Below are 23,151 nucleotides of genomic sequence, written 5' to 3'. Positions count from 1 at the left end.
ACTCTACGAAGAAAACGACAGCAAAAAAACATAAAAAACTCATGTCGACCTTTTTCCATGTCGACCTTGTCCGTGTCGACCTTTTGTCCATGTCGACCTAAGGTGTGTCGACCAACTGGCGTCGACCTAAGGTGTGTCGACCTGGAGTCCCAGACCCGATTTACTTTGCTAAGCAGAACAAGCACAGAACTGCCATACTTAGTTAATGAGTAAATAAAACATCAATTAATCTCTAAAACAAATCTATCTCTAGCAACAACACGTAAACAGGATAGGAATAAGTAATGTGGAACACAAGCAGTCCTATGTGAATAAAACCATAAGACGTGGACAGGAAGAGTGCATACATTACCAATAAAATGTTTAAAAAAAAAGTAATAGTAAAATAAAACAGGTTATCAAAGATGAGTAACGGTGTCTTTGATGCAGGGTACTGGCTTTCTATAACTGAGCTGTACATATAAAGGACTAAGACTTATTGCAGTTATTGGCAATGGTACACTGCAGGCTTTATGCTCTTAGATGTCAAGTGTGATCTGTGTAACTATTGTAACACACAGGGTTGTACCTGGTGAATATTTTCCATGTGTCAGAAGGAAAGAAATAACAAGGAAAACAGCAGACAGTAGTATACTGACAAGGCAGTAACTCCCACCAATGAAATAGTGACGTAAATCACAAGAGCCTCATGCTTCATTAGCCTGTGTCAGCCATGAGGAAAGTAATGCTGTGATCTCTGAATTAGAGCCCGTGCCAACACACTGTCAAACTTTCTAATTGTCTGTTTCCCCCCCAGTTTGACAGAAAGGAATTCAATACCGGTGAATAGTAAGAATACATTTGCATGTAGATGGTAGGAAAGAATGGAAATAACGCACTTAATGCAGACATTTTGTTATACATACATAAAGCTATCACACCACGGGGGATGAATGTATTTGCATTAATTTACTCACTGTCTAGTCAGTTACTAGTAAGATAATGTATAAGAAACTAAAATAAGATTTTACTTACCGATAAATCTATTTCTCGGAGTCCGTAGTGGATGCTGGGGTTCCTGAAAGGACCATGGGGAATAGCGGCTCCGCAGGAGACAGGGCACAAAAAGTAAAGCTTTTCCAGATCAGGTGGTGTGCACTGGCTCCTCCCCCTATGACCCTCCTCCAGACTCCAGTTAGGTACTGTGCCCGGACGAGCGTACACAATAAGGGAGGATTTTGAATCCCGGGTAAGACTCATACCAGCCACACCAATCACACCGTACAACTTGTGATCTAAACCCAGTTAACAGTATGATAACAGCGGAGCCTCTGAAAGATGGCTTCCTTCAACAATAACCCGAATTAGTTAACAATAACTATGTACAATTATTGCAGATAATCCGCACTTGGGATGGGCGCCCAGCATCCACTACGGACTCCGAGAAATAGATTTATCGGTAAGTAAAATCTTATTTTCTCTATCGTCCTAGTGGATGCTGGGGTTCCTGAAAGGACCATGGGGATTATACCAAAGCTCCCAAACGGGCGGGAGAGTGCGGATGACTCTGCAGCACCGAATGAGAGAACTCCAGGTCCTCCTCAGCCAGAGTATCAAATTTGTAAAATTTTACAAACGTGTTCTCCCCTGACCACGTAGCTGCTCGGCAAAGTTGTAATGCCGAGACCCCTCGGGCAGCCGCCCAAGATGAGCCCACCTTCCTTGTGGAGTGGGCCTTTACAGATTTAGGCTGTGGCAGGCCTGCCACAGAATGTGCAAGTTGGATTGTGCTACAGATCCAACGAGCAATCGTCTGCTTAGACGCAGGAGCACCCATCTTGTTGGGTGCATACAATATAAACAACGAGTCAGATTTTCTGACTCCAGCTGTCCTTGCCATATATATTTTTAATGCTCTGACAACGTCCAGTAACTTGGAGTCCTCCAAGTCACTTGTAGCCGCAGGCACTACAATAGGCTGGTTCAGATGAAATGCTGACACACCTTAGGGAGAAAATGCGGACGAGTCCGCAGTTCTGCCCTGTCCGAATGGAAAATCAGATATGGGCTTTTGTAAGATAAAGCTGCCAGTTCTGACACTCTCCTGGCCGAAGCCAGGGCTAGAAGCATGGTCACTTTCCATGTGAGATATTTCAAATCCACCTTCTTTAGTGGTTCAAACCAATGAGATTTTAGAAAGTCCAAAACCACATTGAGATCCCACGGTGCCACTGGAGGCACCACAGGAGGCTGTATATGTAGCACTCCCTTAACAAAGGTCTGGACTTCAGGGACTGAAGACAATTCTTTTTGAAAGAAAATCGACAGGGCCGAAATTTGAACCTTAATAGATCCCAATTTGAGACCCATAGACAATCCTGATTGCAGGAAATGTAGGAATCGACCCAGTTGAAATTCCTCCGTCGGAGCACTCCGATCTTCGCACCACGCAACATATTTTCGCCAAATTCGGTGATAATGTTGCACGGTTACTTCCTTCCTTGCTTTAATCAAAGTAGGAATGACTTCTTCCGGCATGCCTTTTTCCTTTAGGATCCGGCGTTCAACCGCCATGCCGTCAAACGCAGCCGCGGTAAGTCTTGAAACAGACAGGGACCCTGCTGAAGCAAGTCCCTCCTTAGAGGTAGAGGCCACGGATCTTCCGTGATCATCTCTTGAAGTTCCGGGTACCAAGTCCTTCTTGGCCAATCCGGAACCACTAGTATCGTCCTTACGCCTCTTTGCCGTATAATTCTCAATACTTTTGGTATGAGAGGCAGAGGAGGAAACACATACACCGACTGGTACACCCAAGGCGTTACCAGCGCGTCCACAGCTATTGCCTGCGGATCTCTTGACCTGGCGCAATACCTGTCCAGTTTTTTGTTGAGGCGAGACGCCATCATGTCCACCATTGGTCTTTCCCAACGGGTTACCAGCAAGTGGAAGACTTCTGGATGAAGTCCCCACTCTCCCGGGTGAAGATCGTGTCTGCTGAGGAAGTCTGCTTCCCAGTTGTCCACTCCCGGGATGAACACTGCTGACAGTGCTATCACATGATTCTCTGCCCAGCGAAGAATCCTTGCAGCTTCTGCCATTGCACTCCTGCTTCTTGTGCCGCCCTGTCTGTTCACATGGGCGACTGCCGTGATGTTGTCCGACTGGATCAACACCGGTTTTCCCTGAAGCAGAGGTTCTGCCTGGCTTAGAGCATTGTATATTGCTCTTAGTTCCAGAATGTTTATGTGAAGAGACGTTTCCAGGCTCGTCCATACTCCCTGGAAGTTTCTTCCTTGTGTGACTGCTCCCCAGCCTCTCAGGCTGGCGTCCGTGGTCACCAGGATCCAATCCTGTATGCCGAATCTGCGGCCCTCCAATAGATGAGCACTCTGCAACCACCACAGAAGAGACACCCTTGTCCTTGGAGACAGGGTTATCCGCAGGTGCATCTGAAGATGCGACCCTGACCATTTGTCCAACAGATCCCTTTGGAAAATTCTTGCGTGGAATCTGCCGAATGGAATTTCTTCGTAAGAAGCCACCATTTTTCCCAGGACTCTTGTGCATTGATGTACAGACACCTTTCCTGGTTTTAGGAGGTTCCTGACAAGCTCGGATAACTCCTTGGCTTTTTCCTCCGGAAGAAAAACCTTTTTCTGAACCGTGTCCAGAATCATCCCTAGGAACAGCAGACGAGTTGTCGGCATTAACTGGGATTTTGGAATATTCAGAATCCACCCGTGCTGTTTTAGCACTTCTTGCGACAGTGCTAATCCCATCTCTAGCTGTTCTCTGGACCTTGCCCTTATTAGGAGATCGTCCAAGTATGGGATAATTAATATGCCTTTTCTTCGAAGAAGAATCATCATCTCGGCCATTACCTTTGTAAAGACCCGAGGTGCCGTGGACAATCCGAACGGCAGCGTCTGAAACTGATAGTGACAGTTTTGTACAACGAACCTGAGGTACCACTGGTGTGAGGGGTAAATTGGAACGTGGAGATACGCATCCTTGATGTCCAAGGATACCATAAAGTCCCCCTCTTCCAGGTTCGCTATCACTGCTCTGAGTGACTCCATCTTGAACTTGAACTTCTTTATGTACAGGTTCAAGGACTTCAGATTTAGAATAGGCCTTACCGAGCCATCCGGCTTCGGTACCACAAAAAGAGTGGAATAATACCCCTTCCCTTGTTGTAGAAGAGGTACCTTGACTATCACCTGCTGAGAGTACAGCTTGTGAATGGCTTCCAAAACCGTCTCCCTTTCGGAGGGGGACGTTGGTAAAGCAGACTTCAGGAAACGGCGAGGTGGATCTGTCTCTAATTCCAACCTGTACCCCTGAGATATTATCTGCAGGATCCAGGGATCTACCTGCGAGTGAGCCCACTGCGCGCTGTAATTTTTGAGACGACCACCCACCGTCCCCGAGTCCGCTTGAGAAGCCCCAGCGTCATGCTGAGGCTTTTGTAGAAGCCGGGGAAGGCTTCTGTTCCTGGGAAGGAGCTGCCTGTTGCTGTCTCTTCCCTCGACCTCTGCCTCGTGGCAGATATGAATAGCCCTTTGCTCTCTTATTTTTAAAGGAACGAAAGGGCTGCGGTTGAAAAGTCGGTGCCTTTTTCTGTTGGGGAGTGACTTGAGGTAGAAAGGTGGATTTCCCGGCTGTAGCCGTGGCCACCAAATCTGATAGACCGACTCCAAATAACTCCTCCCCTTTATACGGCAAAACTTCCATATGTCGTTTTGAATCCGCATCGCCTGTCCACTGTCGCGTCCATAAAGCTCTTCTGGCCGAAATGGACATAGCACTTACCCGTGATGCCAGTGTGCAGATATCCCTCTGTGCATCACGCATATAAAGAAATGCATCCTTTATTTGTTCTAACGACAGTAAAATATTGTCCCTGTCCAGGGTATCAATATTTTCAATCAGGGACTCTGACCAAACTACCCCAGGACTGCACATCCAGGCAGTCGCTATAGCTGGTCGTAGTATAACACCTGCATGTGTGTATATACATTTTTGGATATTTTCCATCCTCCTATCTGATGGATCTTTAAGTGCGGCCGTCTCAGGAGAGGGTAACGCCACTTGTTTAGATAAGCGTGTTAGCGCCTTGTCCACCCTAGGAGGTGTTTCCCAGCGCTCCCTAACCTCTGGCGGGAAAGGGTATAATGCCAATAATTTCTTTGAAATTATCAGCTTTTTATCAGGGGCAACCCACGCTTCATTACACACGTCATTTAATTCTTCTGATTCAGGAAAAACTATAGGTAGTTTTTTCACACCCCACATAATACCCTGTTTAGTGGTACCTGTAGTATCAGCTAAATGTAACGCCTCCTTCATTGCGAAAATCATATAACGTGTGGCCCTACTGGAAAATACGGTTGATTCGTCACCGTCACCACTGGAGTCAGTGCCTGTGTCTGGGTCTGTGTCGACCGACTGAGGCAAAGGGCGTTTCACAGCCCCTGACGGTGTTTGAGTCGCCTGGACAGGCACTAATTGATTGTCCGGCCGTCTCATGTTGTCAAACGACTGCTTTAGCGTGTTGACACTATCCCGTAGTTCCATAAATAAAGGCATCCATTCTGGTGTCGACTCCCTAGGGGGTGACATCCTCATATTTGGCAATTGCTCCGCCTCCACACCAATATCGTCCTCATACATGTCGACACACACGTACCGACACACAGCAGACACACAGGGAATGCTCCTAACGAAGACAGGACCCACTAGCCCTTTGGGGAGACAGAGGGAGAGTTTGCCAGCACACACCAAAAGCGCTATATATAACAGGGATAGCCTTATAATAAGTGCTCCCTTATAGCTGCTTTATATATATCAAAATATCGCCATAAATTTGCCCCCCCTCTCTGTTTTACCCTGTTTCTGTAGTGCAGTGCAGGGGAGAGACCTGGGAGCCGTCCTGACCAGCGGAGCTGTGAGAGGAAATGGCGCCGTGTGCTGAGGAGATAGGCCCCGCCCCTTTTCCGGCGGGCTCGTCTCCCGCTATTTAGTGAATCCAGGCAGGGGTTAAATATCTCCATATAGCCTCTGGGGGCTATATGTGAGGTATTTTTAGCCTTTATATAGGTTACATTTGCCTCCCAGGGCGCCCCCCCCCAGCGCCCTGCACCCTCAGTGACTGCGTGTGAAGTGTGCTGAGAGGAAAATGGCGCACAGCTGCAGTGCTGTGCGCTACCTTTAGAAGACTGCAGGAGTCTTCAGCCGCCGATTCTGGACCTCTTCTGACTTCAGCATCTGCAAGGGGGCCGGCGGCGCGGCTCCGGTGACCATCCAGGCTGTACCTGTGATCGTCCCTCTGGAGCTGATGTCCAGTAGCCAAGAAGCCAATCCATCCTGCACGCAGGTGAGTTCACTTCTTCTCCCCTAAGTCCCTCGTTGCAGTGATCCTGTTGCCAGCAGGACTCACTGTAAAATAAAAAACCTAAGCTAAACTTTTCTAAGCAGCTCTTTAGGAGAGCCACCTAGATTGCACCCTTCTCGGCCGGGCACAAAAATCTAACTGGAGTCTGGAGGAGGGTCATAGGGGGAGGAGCCAGTGCACACCACCTGATCTGGAAAAGCTTTACTTTTTGTGCCCTGTCTCCTGCGGAGCCGCTATTCCCCATGGTCCTTTCAGGAACCCCAGCATCCACTAGGACGATAGAGAAACTACATTTTTCAAGGCAATCTCTGAATTGTACAAAAAGTGTGCTGAATGTCATAACAACTACATACATCTCCCAACGGCCTTGGGGGAACCCACCCCTACCAAGATAGCGACGGAATAACGTTTGATGCAGTGCCACTGGGACTGTTCGAGCATCTTATTACACAGTAACATAGCCTATGGGCCCTATAAATAAATTAATAAAATAATAATTACAAAAAAGTACTTACAGCAGGTGTGTGATAAAACTGCAGCAAACTGCTGGAACAGGTACAGCCAGCAGGTATTCAACCAGGAAATCAGTAGCAGTAGCAGTAGTATTTTAAAAGTTTCGTATCGGGACCACGTACCGTAGAGAGGATCCAAACAGCAAGTCTGCACACGAAGCAACAGATTCACAGAGTTGGTAAACCAGTGCGCCTGAGCCGCCTTTCTATCCTGCTTTACACAAAAGAAAATCTTACCACTGAAACTGTGCTGTATGATTGGTGCATGTGTGCAGGCAATTTTCAAATAGACCAATCATAGAGCAGTTAGCTCTTCCTTTGTGTAGAGCAGGATAAAAATGTGGCTGAAACGCTGCTCGGGTACCCGCTCAGTGATTCTCTTGCTTCGTGTGTAGACTTGCTGTTTGGGTCCTGATTTACTGTTCTAATACCTGCTGACTGTAAGTACTTTAAAAAAAAATTTTTTTTTGTTTTAATAGACTACACATCCATGTTTTACAATGGAGACTTCACGCATGCGCAATTGCAGTTTTCAAAAGCAACACCTGGCGGACGAACACAAGGATTGCACCGACCAGAGAAAAATCATTACACTGCGACTGAATGCGCCACCTTGCAGCTGAATACACCTCCCTGCGACCAGACGCAGGCCTATGTAATGCGACTAGTCTTTTGCATTACACACCAATGGAGGATAGGTGGGCGTGGTTACAGCTGTATATAGTGTATATGCCCTAATATATCATAACACTTTGGAACATTAAGTGATCACTTTCAGACTTTCTGTAGAATAAATGTGGAAGATTCCTCTCCAATAACAGCCAGTTGTATTGTGGAAACTGCAGTACATGGTCTTTTGAAAGTGTTATTAATGCACACTGATGACAACATCCTATAAAGGTAGAAACTTGAAATGGAAGGAAAGCCATAACTTTCATCATAGCACATAAGATTAGCCATGACACTTTGATCTCTGGCATTATTTATCATTACCTCCAATGCCTTGTTCTGGAGCAGTGATGCACGCTTACAAGCAAAGCTTCTTACCTTTGTGCAGAGATTAGGGAGCCTGAGAGCCAATGAAACCATGTCAGGAAGAATAGAATTGAAGAGATGTGTACGCTCAGCATCATCCATCACCTGCACAAGACAGACATAAATTAATACATAACATTCTGATCACAAATAAACCTTTATTATCATTAATTACCAGTTATTTATATAGCGCACACATATATTACAGCGCTTTACAGAGAATATTTGACCATTCACATCAGTACCTGTCCCAGTGGAGCTTACACACTATATTCAGTGATTCCCAACCTTGGTCCTCACGGTACACTAACAGTCCAGATTTTAGTGATACCCATGCGAGTGTGGATCATTGGGTCAACCAGAATTAGGTTGACAGTCATATATATGTAAAAAGCATACACTCAAAAGGTCAATAGGTACAATAAATCAACACGGAAGGTCGACATATTTTTGTGTGTTTCATTTTCTATGTTAAACCACATGACCCCAATTAGTGTAACACTTTGCTCACCACAGTACGGGCAAGGTTACTATTCCCAATCATAGTCCACGTGGATGGTTTATTATAAATACGTTGGAAAAAAAATAAAAACAAGAAAAACTTGTGTCGACTATTGCCATGTTGGCCATTTGAAACTGTTGACCTGCTGTACCTGTCAACCTTGAGCACTGTTGACCTTTTACATGTCGACTTTTTGGTCAAATCGACCTAATACATGTGGACATATGGAGTTGACCTATCATCTGGAAGCCCATCCATGCTTGGGCACAGTAGGTTAAATCACCTGCACTCAAGTATGGCTATCCTGAAAACCTGGACTGTTAGTGTGCATTAAGAACCATGGTTGGGAATCACTGCTTTAAACATTTGGAGGGGAAAAAATTATTTTTGAAAATCAGAGAAAAAAAAAAGGAATGCTTTAGTGGCTAAGAGGATCATAAAAACAGTTTTTCTACAAAAGGACTTCCACTCTGACCTCCTGTAGCCCGTGGTTTTCAGAAAATAAACAAAGACCAACGTTAGGCTGAACTGGCACTCTTGCCGACTATTTACTAGCACCAATCCATGCAACATTATTTTGAATAGATAATACAGGCAATTGTGTTGCTCCCGAAATTATATGACATTGTCTACCTACATATGGGCAAACCACAATGTCAGGTCAGTATAGAAAGATCTCTGTACACTAGCCCTTAATTAGGAGGATGGGTATAACCGCATAGGCAAAGAGGAGGTTACTCATTCAAAAGATTCTTCCTATAGGAAGGACCAAAACACAGGATGCTTCCTCATAGCGTCCTACACTTTACATTGTATAAGTACACACTGTATCAGTGTCTCTATTTCCCGGCATATTATAAATCATTCTACACATTATACAGAGTAGCAGCTTGTTTTATACTTGTTATTGTAGCGAGTACATCCCTCAGAGATTAAAAAAATAAAATACGCAAGGAAACCAAAAAATCTTTGTGTTTAGATGAAAAACAGGATTTTAATACCTACCAGTAAATCCTTTTCTCCTAGGCCGTAGAGGATGCTGGGGTCCACTTCAGTACCATGGAGTATAGACGGTTCCGCAGGAGCCATGGGCACTTGAAGACTTTTTCAGAGTGTGAACTGGCTCCTCCCTCTATGCCCCTCCTCCAGACCTCAGTATAGGAACTGTGCCCAGGGAGACGGACATTTCGAGGAAAGGATTTACTTTTAAGTTAATGGTGAGATTCATACCAGCTCACACTTCAACCACATTAAACAAAATACATGCCAACGCAACGGGCATGAACATTACAGCAAACATGCTGAAGAACATTCAAAACAAATTAACAACTGCAGGTAAAGTACGCACTGGGTTGGGTGCCCAGCATCCTCTACGGCAGGTATTCCCAACCACGGTCCTCAAGGCACACCAACAGTGCAGGTTTTAGTGATATCCAGGCTGCAGCACAGATGGTTAAATCAAAATAACTGAGCTACTAATTAAGTCACCTGTGCTCAAGCCTGGATATCACTAAAACCTGCACTGTTGGTGTGCCTTGAGGACCGTGGTTGGGAATGCCTGCTCTACGGACTAGGAGAAAAGGATTTACCGGTAGATATTAAAATCCTGTTTTCTCAAACGTCCTAGAAAATGCTGGGGTCCACTTCAGTACCATGGGGTTATACCAAAGCTCCAGTACGGGCGGGAGAGTTCGGATGACCTTGCAGCACCGATTGACCAAACTGTAGGTCCTCATCGGCCAAGGTAGCAAACGTGTTTGCCCCTGACCAAGTAGCTGCTCGGCAAAGTTGTAATGCCGAGACCCCCATCCCCGGGCAGCCGCCCAGGATGAGCCCACATTTCTAGTAGAATGGGCAGTCACCGAATTCGGTATCAGCAAAGGTGTCAGAAGCAGCGAAGGTGTCAGTAGCCACTTGCACCACAATAGGCTGGTTTATATGGAAAGAAGAAACCACCTTTGTATGAAATTGATGATGAGTTCTCAACTCAGCTCTATCTTCATGGAAAACCAAGTAAGCTTCTTGCGGATGCCAAGGCCAACAGCATGACCACTTTCCAAGTGAAAAATTTATACTCAATCTCCTGGAGAGGTTTAAACTAATCCGATTGAAGGAATCGCAACACCACGTTAAGATCCCATGGTGCCACAGGAGGCACAAATGGAGGTTGGATGTGTAGCACCCCCTTCACGAATGTCTGGACTTCTGGAAGGGAGGCCAATTGTTTCTGATAGAAAACGGACAAGGTCGAAATTTGGACCTTGATTGAACCCAATCGTAGGCCTGCATCCACACCCGCCTGGAGAAAATGGAGAAAACGTCCTAACTGAAATTCTTCCGTTGGAGTCTTCTTGGATTCCCACCAAGAAACATATTTTCTCCAAATACGGTGGTAATGTTTAGACGTTACTCCTTTTCTGGCCTGAATAAGAGTGGGAATGACTTCTTTTGGAATACCCTTTCGGGCTAGGATTCGGCGCTCAACAGCCATGCCGTCAAATGTAGCCGTGGTAAGTCTTGATACACGCACGGCCCCTGCTGCAGCAGGTCCTCGCGGAGATGGAGAGGCCGAGGATCTTCTATGAGCAACTCCTGAAGATCGGATACCAAACCCTCCTTGGCCAGTCTGGGACAATGATGATTGCTCGAACTCCTGTTCTTATTATTATTTTGAGAACTTTTCGTATCAGTGGAAGTGGAGGGAAGACATACACTGACCGAAACACCCACTGGGTCACCAGTGCATCCACTGCTATTGCTTGAGGGTCTCTCGACCTGGAACAATATCTCTGAAGCTTCCTGTTGTGACAAGACGCCATCATGTCTATTTGAGGAATTCCCCAAAGACCTGTCAACTCTGCAAAGACTTCTTGGTGGAGGCCCCACTCTCCTGGATGGAGATCGTGTCTGCTGAGGAAGTCTGCTTCCCAGTTGTCCACACCTGGAATGAAAATTGCCGACAGAGCTTTTGCATGTCTTTCTGCCCAGCAGAGAATCTTTGACACCTCTGCCATTGCCGCTCTGCTTTTCGTTCCACCCTGACGGTTTATGTACACGACTGCTGTTACATTGTCTGACTGGATCTGTACGGGTTGATCTTGAAGATGATGCGCTGTTGTAAATGGCTCTCAACTCCAGAACATTTATGTGAAGACAAGTTTCTTGACTTGACCATCTTCCTTGGTAGCTTTTCCCCTGTGTGACAGCTCCCCAGCCTCAGAGACTTGCATCCGTGGTCACCAGGATCCAGTCCTGAATCCCGAATCTGCGTCCCTCTAGGAGGTGAGAACTGTGTAGCCCCCACAGGAGCGAAATTCTGACTTTGAATGACAGGATTATCCTCTGATGCATGTGTAGATTGGATCCGGACCACTTGTCCAATAGGTCCCACTGGAATACTCTGGCATGGAATCGGCCAAACTGTATGGCCTCGTAGGCCGCTACCATCTTTCCCAGCAACCGAATGCATTGATGGATTGACAGTCTTGCTCGTTTCAGGAGTTGTTTGACCATTCTCTGGTTTTCCAGAGCCTTTTCTACTGGAAGAAATACCCTCTGTACTTCTGTGTCCAGTATCATCCCCAGAAAGGACAATCTTGTCATCGGTTCCAATTGTGACTTTGGAAAATTTATGATCCAACCGTGATGTTGAAGCATTGTCAGGAGAGTGCAATATTCTGCACCAGCTTTTCTCTGGACCTCGCTTTTATCAGGAGATTGTCCAGGTAAGGAATTATATTAACTCCGGCATGGGGGAACGTCTTTAAACTCCAGTTTGTACCCTTGGGACACTATTTGTACGATCCACGGGTCTAGGCCCGATTGAACCCAGAAGTGACTGAAAAGTTTCAGACGTGCCCCCACCTAAGCAGACTACCGCAAAGGAGCCCCAGCGTCATGCTGCAGGTTTGGCAGAAGCAGAGGTTGATTTCTGCTCCTGTGATCCTGGAGGCACGGTGGGCTTTTTTCCTTTTCCCCTTCCTCTACCCGCAAAGAAAGGGAAACCTTTATCCTTTTAGTATCTATTGGGCAGAAAGGACTGCATCTGAGAGTGATGTGTGTTTTTCGCCGATGAAGGAGCATAAGGCAAGAATGTCGACTTACCTGCGGTAGCCGCAGAAACTAATGCATCCAGGTTATCTCCAAACAAGGCCTTACCTTTGTACGGGAGAGCCTCCATATTCCTTTTGGAATCTGTGTCAGCATTCCATTGGCGAATCCACAACGCCCTCCGTGCGGATATTGCCATAGTAGCGGCTTTTGATCCCCAGAGACCAATATCTTTCATGGCTTCTAGCATCTACGCAGCAGCGTCTTTTATATGACTTAAAGTTAGGAGTATCTCGTCTCTATCTATTGTGTCAATTTCTGATGACAAGTTCTCTGACTACTTTTCTATAGCATTACTCACCCACTCACAGGCAATGGTAGGCCTGAGTAATGTCCCATTGGCCACATAAATAGATTTTAACGTATTCTCTAACTTACGGTCTGCCGGCTCTTTTAGTGAAGCCGTCCCAGGCGCAGGGGGCATCACCTTTTTTGTTAATCGTGACAGAGCACTGTCTAAAACAGGGGGTGACTCCCACCTTTTCCTGTCCTCTGCAGGGAAAGGGTATGCTATCTGAATTCTTTTTGGAATCTGGAACTTCTTTTCAGGGATTGCCCAGACTCCTTCAAATAAACTGTTCAGTTCATGAGATGGAGGAAAAGTTACATTAAGTTTATTTTCTTTATAAAAGTAAGCCTTCTCCTGTGGTAAAGGAGGGGGCTCCGTAACTTCTAATACCTCCTTTATAGCCACAATCATGTATTGAATGTTTTTCGCTAATGTTGGATCTATTCCCCTGGAATCACTAGTGTCGACATATGAATCAGAGTCTGTGTCGGTATCAGTTTGTACTATTTGTGCAAATTGTCTCTTATGTGACCCAGAGGGATCCCCTGTGGATGAAAACGCAGAACTACTAAAAATCACATCTTCCACGGATTTTCTCCAGGTTTCTGCATGAGACTCAGACTTATCCAATCTCTTACTGATATGATTCACACTATCATGTAATTCTTTCACCCATTCAGGCTCATGGTGTGCCGGCAGCGCCAAAACATTACAACTTTGTGTCCCTAAAATGGCTCCCTCAGGGGAGGAGTTCCCTGCCTCAGACATGCCACACACGTGTACAAACACACCACAGACACTCCGAGGCTTATAGGGGACAGACCCACAGTAAAATCTGTCAGAAGGACACAGAAGGACTTGCCAGTTCACAAACTCAGCGCTAATGACTAAAATCCCTGTATCATGTAAAATGTCCACAGAGACTTTTAGTGCTTTTACACTGCCAAATTGTATAAATTGAGCACAATAAACACTCTACCCCCCTTTTTTTCACCAATACTTGTTTCAGAAGTGGAGGAGGACCAGCGTTTCTTCCCCTGCAGCCTGCCTGGAGAAAATGGCGCTGAGCAGTGTGCTGGCTGACTGAGGAGGAAGCCCCGCCCCCTGTAATGGCGCGTTTCTCCTCAGAAAATATCACTATTTTTATACTGGCGGGGGCGTAGGACTGTGCCATGGCATCATATGCTACATTTAGCCAGTTTAGAGTAGGTTTCATGCTGCCTAGGGCTAAATGTAGCATATGATGCCGTGGCACAGTCCAACACCCCCGCCAGTATAAAAATAGCCATGAAACTATTCAGGAAGTTGGTTCCTACTTCTTCCCCTAAGTCCAACGAAGCAGGGAGACTGTTGCCAGCAGTCTCCCCGATAATAAAAAACCTAACAAAGTCTTTTCAGTGAAACTCAGTAGAGCTCCACTGTAGTGCGACCAGTCTGCCTGGGCACATTTTCTAAACTGAGGTCTGGAGGAGGGGCATAGAGGGAGGAGCCAGTTCACTCTTTGAAAAAGTCTTAAAGTGCCCATGGCTCCTGTGGAACCGTCTGTACCCCATGGTACTGAAGTGGACCCCAGCATCCTCTAGGACGTATGAGAAATATAAATATATATTAAATCAAAAGGTGCTGCTTGGTGTCTTGATTTCTGATTTCCTGTATAACTGGAGTTTGACATTAAGCCTATATAAGTGACATAAATAAGAGTCTCATACTTTATTGCTAGCGTATAGCACTCATCAAAACATATAGTGTGGCCCTGTGCCCCTGCTATTCACTTGCAAATAAAACGCCCAGTGAAACTGACATCATCCTGAATAATTACTTATCATTTTAAACAGGTCTCACGCTCTCCTGCAACAAAAAAATTCTCATGTGAGCTGCACTGTTTTGTAGTCCCTGGAAGACCATTCATCATTGCTGAGTAAGCAATATGGCTGTGTCCACTTCCATTCATTAATGTAAAGTCAGTCACATCTGTAGGTGTGGATCATGAATGGCTCAAGTCCTTACTAAAAGGTGTTTTTAACCCATTCGCGGCTGATGGTTTTCTCAATAATGTGCTGAGACCATTTTTCAACATTTGCTTCCATTACATTCGAACATCAGCATCACCAATTATTATATTCACATCCACAGAAATTAGATGGTCTTTTTTTTTTAAGACGACTTTGCAGTGTCAGAGAATACCATTAGTCTTTTTGCTCCATCTAATACATCAAAAAAGTAACTTAATTGGCCCCAAAAAGGTGTTTTTTATTGTAATTTCATAAAAAGTGAAGAGAAAAAATGTGCATTTTACTCTTTCTAAATAAGCACCACTAGAAAGATTGCGGCATTAATAATACTTTCCAAAACTGGAACTAGCATGATTCTACATATAGTTTCTCACAACCAAATCTGCACCCAAACATAATAATGCATTTTTATTTGCTATTTTATTAGGTCTTGAATTAAGTGCTTACTGTGTTATAGGAATAATATGGTAGGTCACGAGGACTGACGTTTTTTAAAGTAGGAAACCTACCACAGTAAATTATTATTTTACATAAGACGGGGGTGATTTGGGCTTTGGAAAACCCCCTCAGTGTGAAAAATATAATTTTTTTGGTCGGTATCAATAAACCGGAATGCTGGCAGGGGGGAGAGTCCAAAAGAGCCCCTTCCAGGCTCGGTGCACTTGCCACGCTGCGGGCACGGTGGGGCGCGGGGTGTCGTGGACACCCCATGAGGGAGAATAGTATGCTGAGCGCCGGGATCCCAAATGCATCCCTTATTTTTTGTGTACTGTTTAAGTCATTGTCAGTAACTATTAAGAAGAACACATTATTAGAATAAGGACACACATTGTCTGGCGAGCACACATGACAATAACTAGGGGGTCCATCAGATGAAAGTGAGGGGACCACTTCTTTCAAATACTGTATGGGTGCCCTTAATTTTTTTTACTAATGGAAAGCCTTTCCATATTTATGGCTCCATTATTTTTCTCTAGTGCCGGGTAAGTTTTATGGGGGTGCATTGTTTGAGAGAGGGGAATTATTTTTTTACATGTATATTTCCTTCTCATTGTCCATAGCGTAGGGGTTAAATGAGATAACTGGATCCAATAAGGGTAGTGTTTTTTTCTTCAGTTTTTTTAAATTTTTTATCTGATTGTCTTAAATATTATGCAACGTACAGTATAGGCCTACTTTGTATAGGACTACAGAGAAAATTGTCTAGACCAGGACTGCCCAACCTGTGGCTTTCCAGCAGTTGTGAAACTACAAAACATAGCATGCCATGTCACAGTTTTGTATTAGGGAATTATAAAATGGTGGTATGGCAAGCTGGGATGTGTAGTTTCACAACAGCTGGATAGCTGCAGGTTGGCCAGGCCTGTCTAAGCCAATGATTTCATGAAAATCTTACTAAAATCTAACACTCCTCAAAAAAAATAATAAAAAAATAATAATAATAATAATAATAATAATTTATATATATCTCCATCAAATTGCATTCACATTAGAGACATAACCAATACTACACTGAACATTAAAAAAAATTGCCATTTAGTAAAGCAACAAATAACAAAATCCAAATAAAAAAAACCACTGAAGAAAATCAGCCAGCAGTCCGTTACACATTGCCTGTCTCACTGAATTATTACATTTTATCCAAATCACGGGGAGGAATCAGCCTATAAAGATTCAACCAGTTGGGCAGTAGACAGACATCTACTCTTCATATCTCAGAAATGTATACTTTGAATATATCAAAACATAATTTCTCTTTCATCCCATCTGGGGGACAATGGACCAAGGCTTGTGTGAGTGGACCTTAGGAACAGGCACTTATTAGACAAATAAACCTTTAAGACAATAGCGCCTCCAATCTGCAACCCCTGGTCATAAGGGCGTTTTAGAGTCCCATGGAAATTGTGCTGTTTACATAGGGCTGCACTGCAGCTCTGTACATTTAATGTATAGGTTATTTTAATTTTTTTGAGAAACTTTACCTATCATTTCTAGTTAGGCAGTTATGAGTACTGTTGCTGCCACTGGATCGCTGGGGAAGCTGTTCTCACTCTCCGGCTTCGCAATCTTACCCTTTTAGAGGGTAGCAGTTGCAGTGCTGACTCAGAGGCATGACGCCACCATCTTGGTTGTGTTTTATCCATGGCTCCCCTCTTCCTAGCACAAGAGGTACGCGCTGGTAGGTCACCTGGGAACAGGCTGCACCATTTGTGGCTTAATTGGTGGCAGGGAAATCTTTCATGGTGGAGTAGCTGGCTGAGAGTCTGTCCCCCCCATCCCAAGCAGTGTGTATAGCTTGCTTAATCAGTATAGCTTATAATTGGACACACGGTCAGCACAGCGGTGGCAAATAAATCTTTGTGTGTACCCAGTCTAAAACTCCGTGGCTCCATCCTTTGTCCTTCCATTCGGGGCGAGGAAATGGCCAGAAGGCAAGCTCCGCAAGGTAGGTAACTTCCTGTCCGTAGCTCGGTAGATCCACCTGGTCTAGCATAAGCTCAGGATCCAGGGAGCCCGAGAAGCCCAGTTTTTGTTGGGATGGCATCCTGACTGCAAGGAAGTGGGAGGTCACCTGCACCCCTTGAGACAGGTGGGAGAGGTCCTCCACAGATCGCTGGGTGTTAGGAGTCATTCAACTAGGCTATGCCATTGACCTGAATTTTCTTCATCACTCATCCAAGGAACAATGTAAAACTAGGAAAAATGGTCTAGATCTTCAAGGACATCCAGTATGCCAGGTTCAACTCCTAGGAATTTCAATGGAAAATTCTGCAGAGTTGGTCAGGGTCCATAGATCACCTGGAGTTTCAGCTGCTCAGCCTAAAGCATTAGTCCCTGCGTTAGTGGTTGATTACAGATAATCTCAGCAGGTGCAGGTCCCTGGACCCTACAGCCTGGGTCATTGCAACCACAGATTATCAGGAGGGCAGCCACAGTGCCAAGGCAAAGACAGAAGCAGCTCAAATATGGTCTTGGACTGAGGCAATCATGGCAGTAATAACAGGGGTGGAAATCGAAAGGTGAATTATCTAACCAGGGAAATGAAACTTTCAAGTGGTCTGCCGGAGGTAGATGTCATGGCCTTTCACCATAACTGCAAGGTTCCTCTGTTTTGTGCCCGGTCCAGGAATCCAAGCACTTTAAGAGTTGAAGCATTCAACACAAGACATTCAGCCTGGGGTATATTTTCCCATTACCAATGTTGCCTTCTGTTGTCAACCGAATCCGGACTCAGGGGATACTGGTGCTTCTAGTAGTCCCAGATTGGCCCCAAAGGTCCAGGTATGCCGAAGATCTCAAGCTGCCTCTAGGTCCAGGTTGATGCCTTTCCGTGCATCCAGATCTGTTACAACAAGGTCAATTTCTACACCAGGACATTCCTAAGTTAGCTTTAATGGTCAGTTAGTGGTCAGTGAAACCAGTATACCGAAGGCTAAAGGCTTTCCAGCACTGCACACACCATGTTGTGAGCCAGGAAACCTGATTCTACTAAAAAGTACCAAAGAGTGTGAAGGATTTAAAAACCGTATTGTGGTGTAATCTGGTCCTATCGACACTTTAAAAGGCTCCAATGGAATCTGTTTTTAATCTTTAATGACCATTGCATCAGTAAAGCGTGTTTCAGAGTTTGGAGCCTTGTCTTGCAAACAATTTCGTTGTTTCAGCCTGAAATTGGTTATTATTTTCACATTAACCAGGAGTTTGTTCTTCCTGATTTCTGTCCTTCGGGGGCTTATTGACAAGTGTCAAGTTGTAAAAACTGGTGCTTCAGTTCCTGTTTTTGCCCGATATTTATAAAAGCAATGCTTTCACTAGCTATGTTTAGCTAATGAAAGCATTGCCCTTTTAAATTTGGGCACAAACAAAGACCATAAGTGAATGATTTTCCAACTCAACGCTTCCTAAATAAACCCCTTCTTCTTCTGGGGATCTGGGAGGTTTGGCTCTTTTGGCTATGGTCCAGGCCCTTGGACTAGACCTCTATGCTTTGGCGTACAAATCCTCTCCTGGTGCTCTATTAAGTGAATAAGCATGATGGGCCAGCTGGCAAGCAGGCTATAGCATGGTGGATCTGTTATCTTCCAGGCTTACTCCAGTGTGAGTGTCAGTGCACTCTACCAGGACGGGGCTTCTGCAAAGCAGTTGTTTTGTGCGGCCACCTGGTTTACTATCCACACCTTCAACAAATGTTACCAATTTCCAGATCCAAGGATGCTAGTTCCGGATGGAATGTTTTACGGTCAGGTTTTTCAGGGCATACTCTTTAAAAGAAAATGGGATTTTTTTTAATGTTAAATCCTTTTCTCTGATTCTCTCTGCATGCATTCCCATCCTTAATCTCAGTTTTTGTTATTTTGTGTTCATTGGTTGGTTTGTAAGTTACACTATATGGTTCTCCCTTGGTTTAGGGCTACTCTTGAAGTTCTACTGACGACCAGGGCTTGCAGAGGGAAGGAGCTACAATCTTACAGATATATCAGTCGGATAGTGTAATGGTTAGCATTACTGCCTCACAGCACTGAGGTCATGGGTTCAATTGCTGCCATGGCTCTAACTGTGCGGAGTTTGTATATTCTCCTCGTACTTGCGTGGGTTTCCTCCGGGTACTCCGGTTTCCTCCCTCAATCCAAAAATATACAGGTAGGTTAAATAGCTCCCAACAAAATTAACCCTAGTGTGAATTTGTCTATGTGTATATGTGATACGGAATACAGATTGTAAGCTCCGCTGGGGCAGGGACTAATGTGTGTGCTATATAAATAACTGGAAACAATAACAATATCGAAGCACAAAGGGGAGTCACAGGGAACACTGAAATAAAGCGGAGTTTGCATTAAAATACAAATACTAAAAAGAATGAATCTGTTCCTCAGAAATCTAATATATAGACACACTTTTAAATATATTTCTGTTAATGTTGCGCTAATCGATATCCTTAAGATGAAACACTAAACAAGTTATGATTAAAGAACAATGTTAAAATAAGAATTTACTTACCGATAATTCTATTTCTCGGAGTCCGTAGTGGATGCTGGGGTTCCTGAAAGGACCATGGGGAATAGCGGCTCCGCAGGAGACAGGGCACAAAAAGTAAAGCTTTAGGATCAGGTGGTGTGCACTGGCTCCTCCCCCTATGACCCTCCTCCAAGCCTCAGTTAGGATACTGTGCCCGGACGAGCGTACACAATAAGGAAGGATTTATGAATCCTGGGTAAGACTCATACCAGCCACACCAATCACACTGTACAACCTGTGATCTGAACCCAGTTAACAGTATGATAACAGCGGAGCCTCTGAAAGATGGCTCACAACAATAATAACCCGATTTTTGTAACTATGTACAAGTATTGCAGATAATCCGCACTTGGGATGGGCGCCCAGCATCCACTACGGACTCCGAGAAATAGAATTATCGGTAAGTAAATTCTTATTTTCTCTATCGTCCTAGTGGATGCTGGGGTTCCTGAAAGGACCATGGGGATTATACCAAAGCTCCCAAACGGGCGGGAGAGTGCGGATGACTCTGCAGCACCGAATGAGAGAACTCCAGGTCCTCCTTAGCCAGGTTATCAAATTTGTAGGATTTTACAAACGTGTTTGCCCCTGACTAAATAGCCGCTCGGCAAAGTTGTAAAGCCGAGACCCCTCGGGCAGCCGCCCAAGATGAGCCCACCTTCCTTGTGGAATGGGCATTTACATATTTTGGCTGTGGCAGGCCTGCCACAGAATGTGCAAGCTGAATTGTATTACACATCCAACTAGCAAAAGTCTGCTTAGAAGCAAGAGCACCCAGTTTGTTGGGTGCATACAGGATAACAGCAAGTCAGTTTTCCTGACTCCAGCCGTCCTGGAACCTATATTTTCAGGGCCCTGACCACATCTAGCAACTTGGAGTCCTCCAAGTCCCTAGTAGGCGCAAGACACCACAATAAGCTGGTTCAGGTGAAACACTGACACCACCTTAGGGAGAGAACTGGGGACGAGTCCGCAGCTCTGCCCTGTCCGAATGGACAAACAGATATGGGCTTTTTTGAGAAAAAAAACACCAATTTGACACTCGCCTGGTCCAGGCCAGGTCCAAGAGCATGTTCACTTTTCATGTGAGATGCTTCAAATCCACAGATTTGACTGGTTTTAAACCAATGTGTTTTGAGGAATCCCAGAACTACGTTGAGATCCCACAGTGCCACTGGAGGCACAAAAGGGGGTTGTATATGCAATACTCCCTTGACAAACTTCTGGACTTCAGGAACTGAAGCCAATTCTTTCTGGAAGAAAAATCGACAGGGCCGAAATTTGAACCTTAATGGACCCCAATTTGAGGCCCATAGACACTCCTGTTTGCAGGAAATGCAGGAATCGACCGAGTTGAAATTTCTTCGTGGGGCCTTCCTGGCCTCACACCACGCAACATATTTTCGCCACATGTGGTGATAATGTTGTGCGGTCACCTCCTTTCTGGCTTTGACCAGGGTAGGAATGACCTCTTCCTGAATGCCTTTTCCCTTAGGATCCGGCGTTCCACCGCCATGCCGTCAAACGCAGCTGCGGTAAGTCTTGGAACAGACATGGTACTTGCTGAAACAAGTCCCTTCTTAGCGGCAGAGGCCATAAGTCCTCTGTGAGCATCTCTTGAAGTTCCGGGTACCAAGTCCTTCTTGGCCAATCCGGAGCCATGAGTATAGTTCTTACTCCTCTACGTCTAATAATTCTCAGTACCTTAGGTATGAAAAACAGAGGATGGAACACATACACCGACTGGTACACCCACGGTGTTACCAGAACGTCCACAGCTATTGCCTGAGGGTCTCTTAACCTGGCGCAATACCTGTCCCGTTTTTTGTTCAGACGGGACGCCATCATGTCCACCTTTGGTAATTCCCAACGGTTTACAATCATGTGGAAACTTCCCCATGAAGTTCCCACTCTGCCGGGTGGAGGTCGTGCCTACTGAGGAAGTCTGCTTCCCAGTTTCCATTCCCGGAATGAAACACTGCTGACAGTGCTATCACATGATTTTCCGCCCAGCGAAAAGTCCTTGCAGTTTTTGCCACTGCCCTCCTGCTTCTTGTGCCGCCCTGTCTATTTACGTGGGCGACTGCCGTGATGTTTTATCCCACTGGATCAATACCGGCTGACCTTGAAGCAGAGGTCTTGCTAAGCTTAGAGCATTATAAATTTACCCTTAGCTATATTTATGTGGAGAAAAGTCTCCAGACTTGATCACACTCCCTGGAAATTTTTTCCTTGTGTGACTGCTCCCCAGCCTCTCGGGCTGGCCTCCGTGGTCACCAACATCCAAAACTGAATGCCGAATCTGCGGCCCTCTAGAAGATGAGCACTCTGTAACCACCACAGGAGAGACACCCTTGTCCTTGGATATAGGGTTATCCGCTGATGCATCTGAAGATGCGATCCGGACCATTTGTCCAGCAGATCCCACTGAAAAGTTCTTGCATGAAATCTGCCGACTGGAATTGCTTCGAAGGAAGTCACCATTTTTTTACCATGGCCCTTGTGCAATGATGCACTGATTTTAGGAGGTTCCTGACTAGCTCGGATAACTCCCTGGCTTTCTCTTCCGGGAGAAACACCTTTTTCTGGACTGTGTCCAGAATCATCCCTAAGCACAGGAGACTTGTTGTCGGGATCAGCTGCGATTTTGGAATATTTAGAATCCACCCCTGCTGTTGTAACAGTATCCGAGATAGTGCTACTCCGACCTCCAACTGTTCCCTGGACTTTGCCCTTATCAGGAGATCGTCCAAGTAAGGGATAATTAAGACGCCTTTTCTTCGAAGAAGAACCATCATTTCGGCCATTACCTTGGTAAAGACCCGGGGTGCCGTGGACAATCCAAACGGCAGCGTCTGAAACTGATAGTGACAGTTCTGTACCACGAACCTGAGGTACCCTTAGTGATAAGGGCAAATTTGGGACATGGAGGTAAGCATCCCTGATGTCTCGGGACACCATATAGTCCCCTTCTTCCCGGTTCGTTATCACTGCTCTGAGTGACTCCATCTTGATTTGAACCTTTGTAAGTGTTCAAATTTTTTTAGATTTAGAATAGGTCTCACCTAGCCTTCTGGCTTCAGTACCACAATATAGTGTGGAATAATACCCCTTTTCTTGTTGTAGGAGGGGTAATTTAATTATCACCTGCTGGGAATACAGCTCGTGAATTGTTTCCCATACTGCCTCCTTGTCGGAGGGAGACCTTGGTAAAGCAGACTTCAGGAGCCTGCGCAGGGGAAACGTCTCGACATTCCAATCTGTACCCCTGGGATACTACTTGTAGGATCCAGGGGTCCTGT

The 23,151-nt window shown here is 45.3% G+C and overlaps 1 protein-coding gene across 8 annotated transcripts in view; it reads right to left on the bottom strand.

Annotated features, from left to right (window-relative positions):
* Positions 1 to 23,151, bottom strand: part of PARG (poly(ADP-ribose) glycohydrolase) — a 330,974-nt gene that overhangs the window by 138,144 nt on the left and 169,679 nt on the right. For all 8 annotated transcript variants that reach the window (XM_063958841.1, XM_063958842.1, XM_063958844.1 and 5 more), the window contains one exon: positions 7,933 to 8,025. In XM_063958841.1, coding sequence (XP_063814911.1) covers positions 7,933 to 8,025 — 93 coding nt within the window. The remainder of the gene's footprint in view (positions 1 to 7,932; positions 8,026 to 23,151) is intronic.

The sequence above is a fragment of the Pseudophryne corroboree genome, chromosome 3 (assembly GCF_028390025.1).
Source record: "Pseudophryne corroboree isolate aPseCor3 chromosome 3, aPseCor3.hap2, whole genome shotgun sequence".
Classification (NCBI taxonomy): Eukaryota; Metazoa; Chordata; class Amphibia; order Anura; family Myobatrachidae; genus Pseudophryne; species Pseudophryne corroboree.
This window is presented reverse-complemented; position numbering and strand designations above follow the sequence as displayed.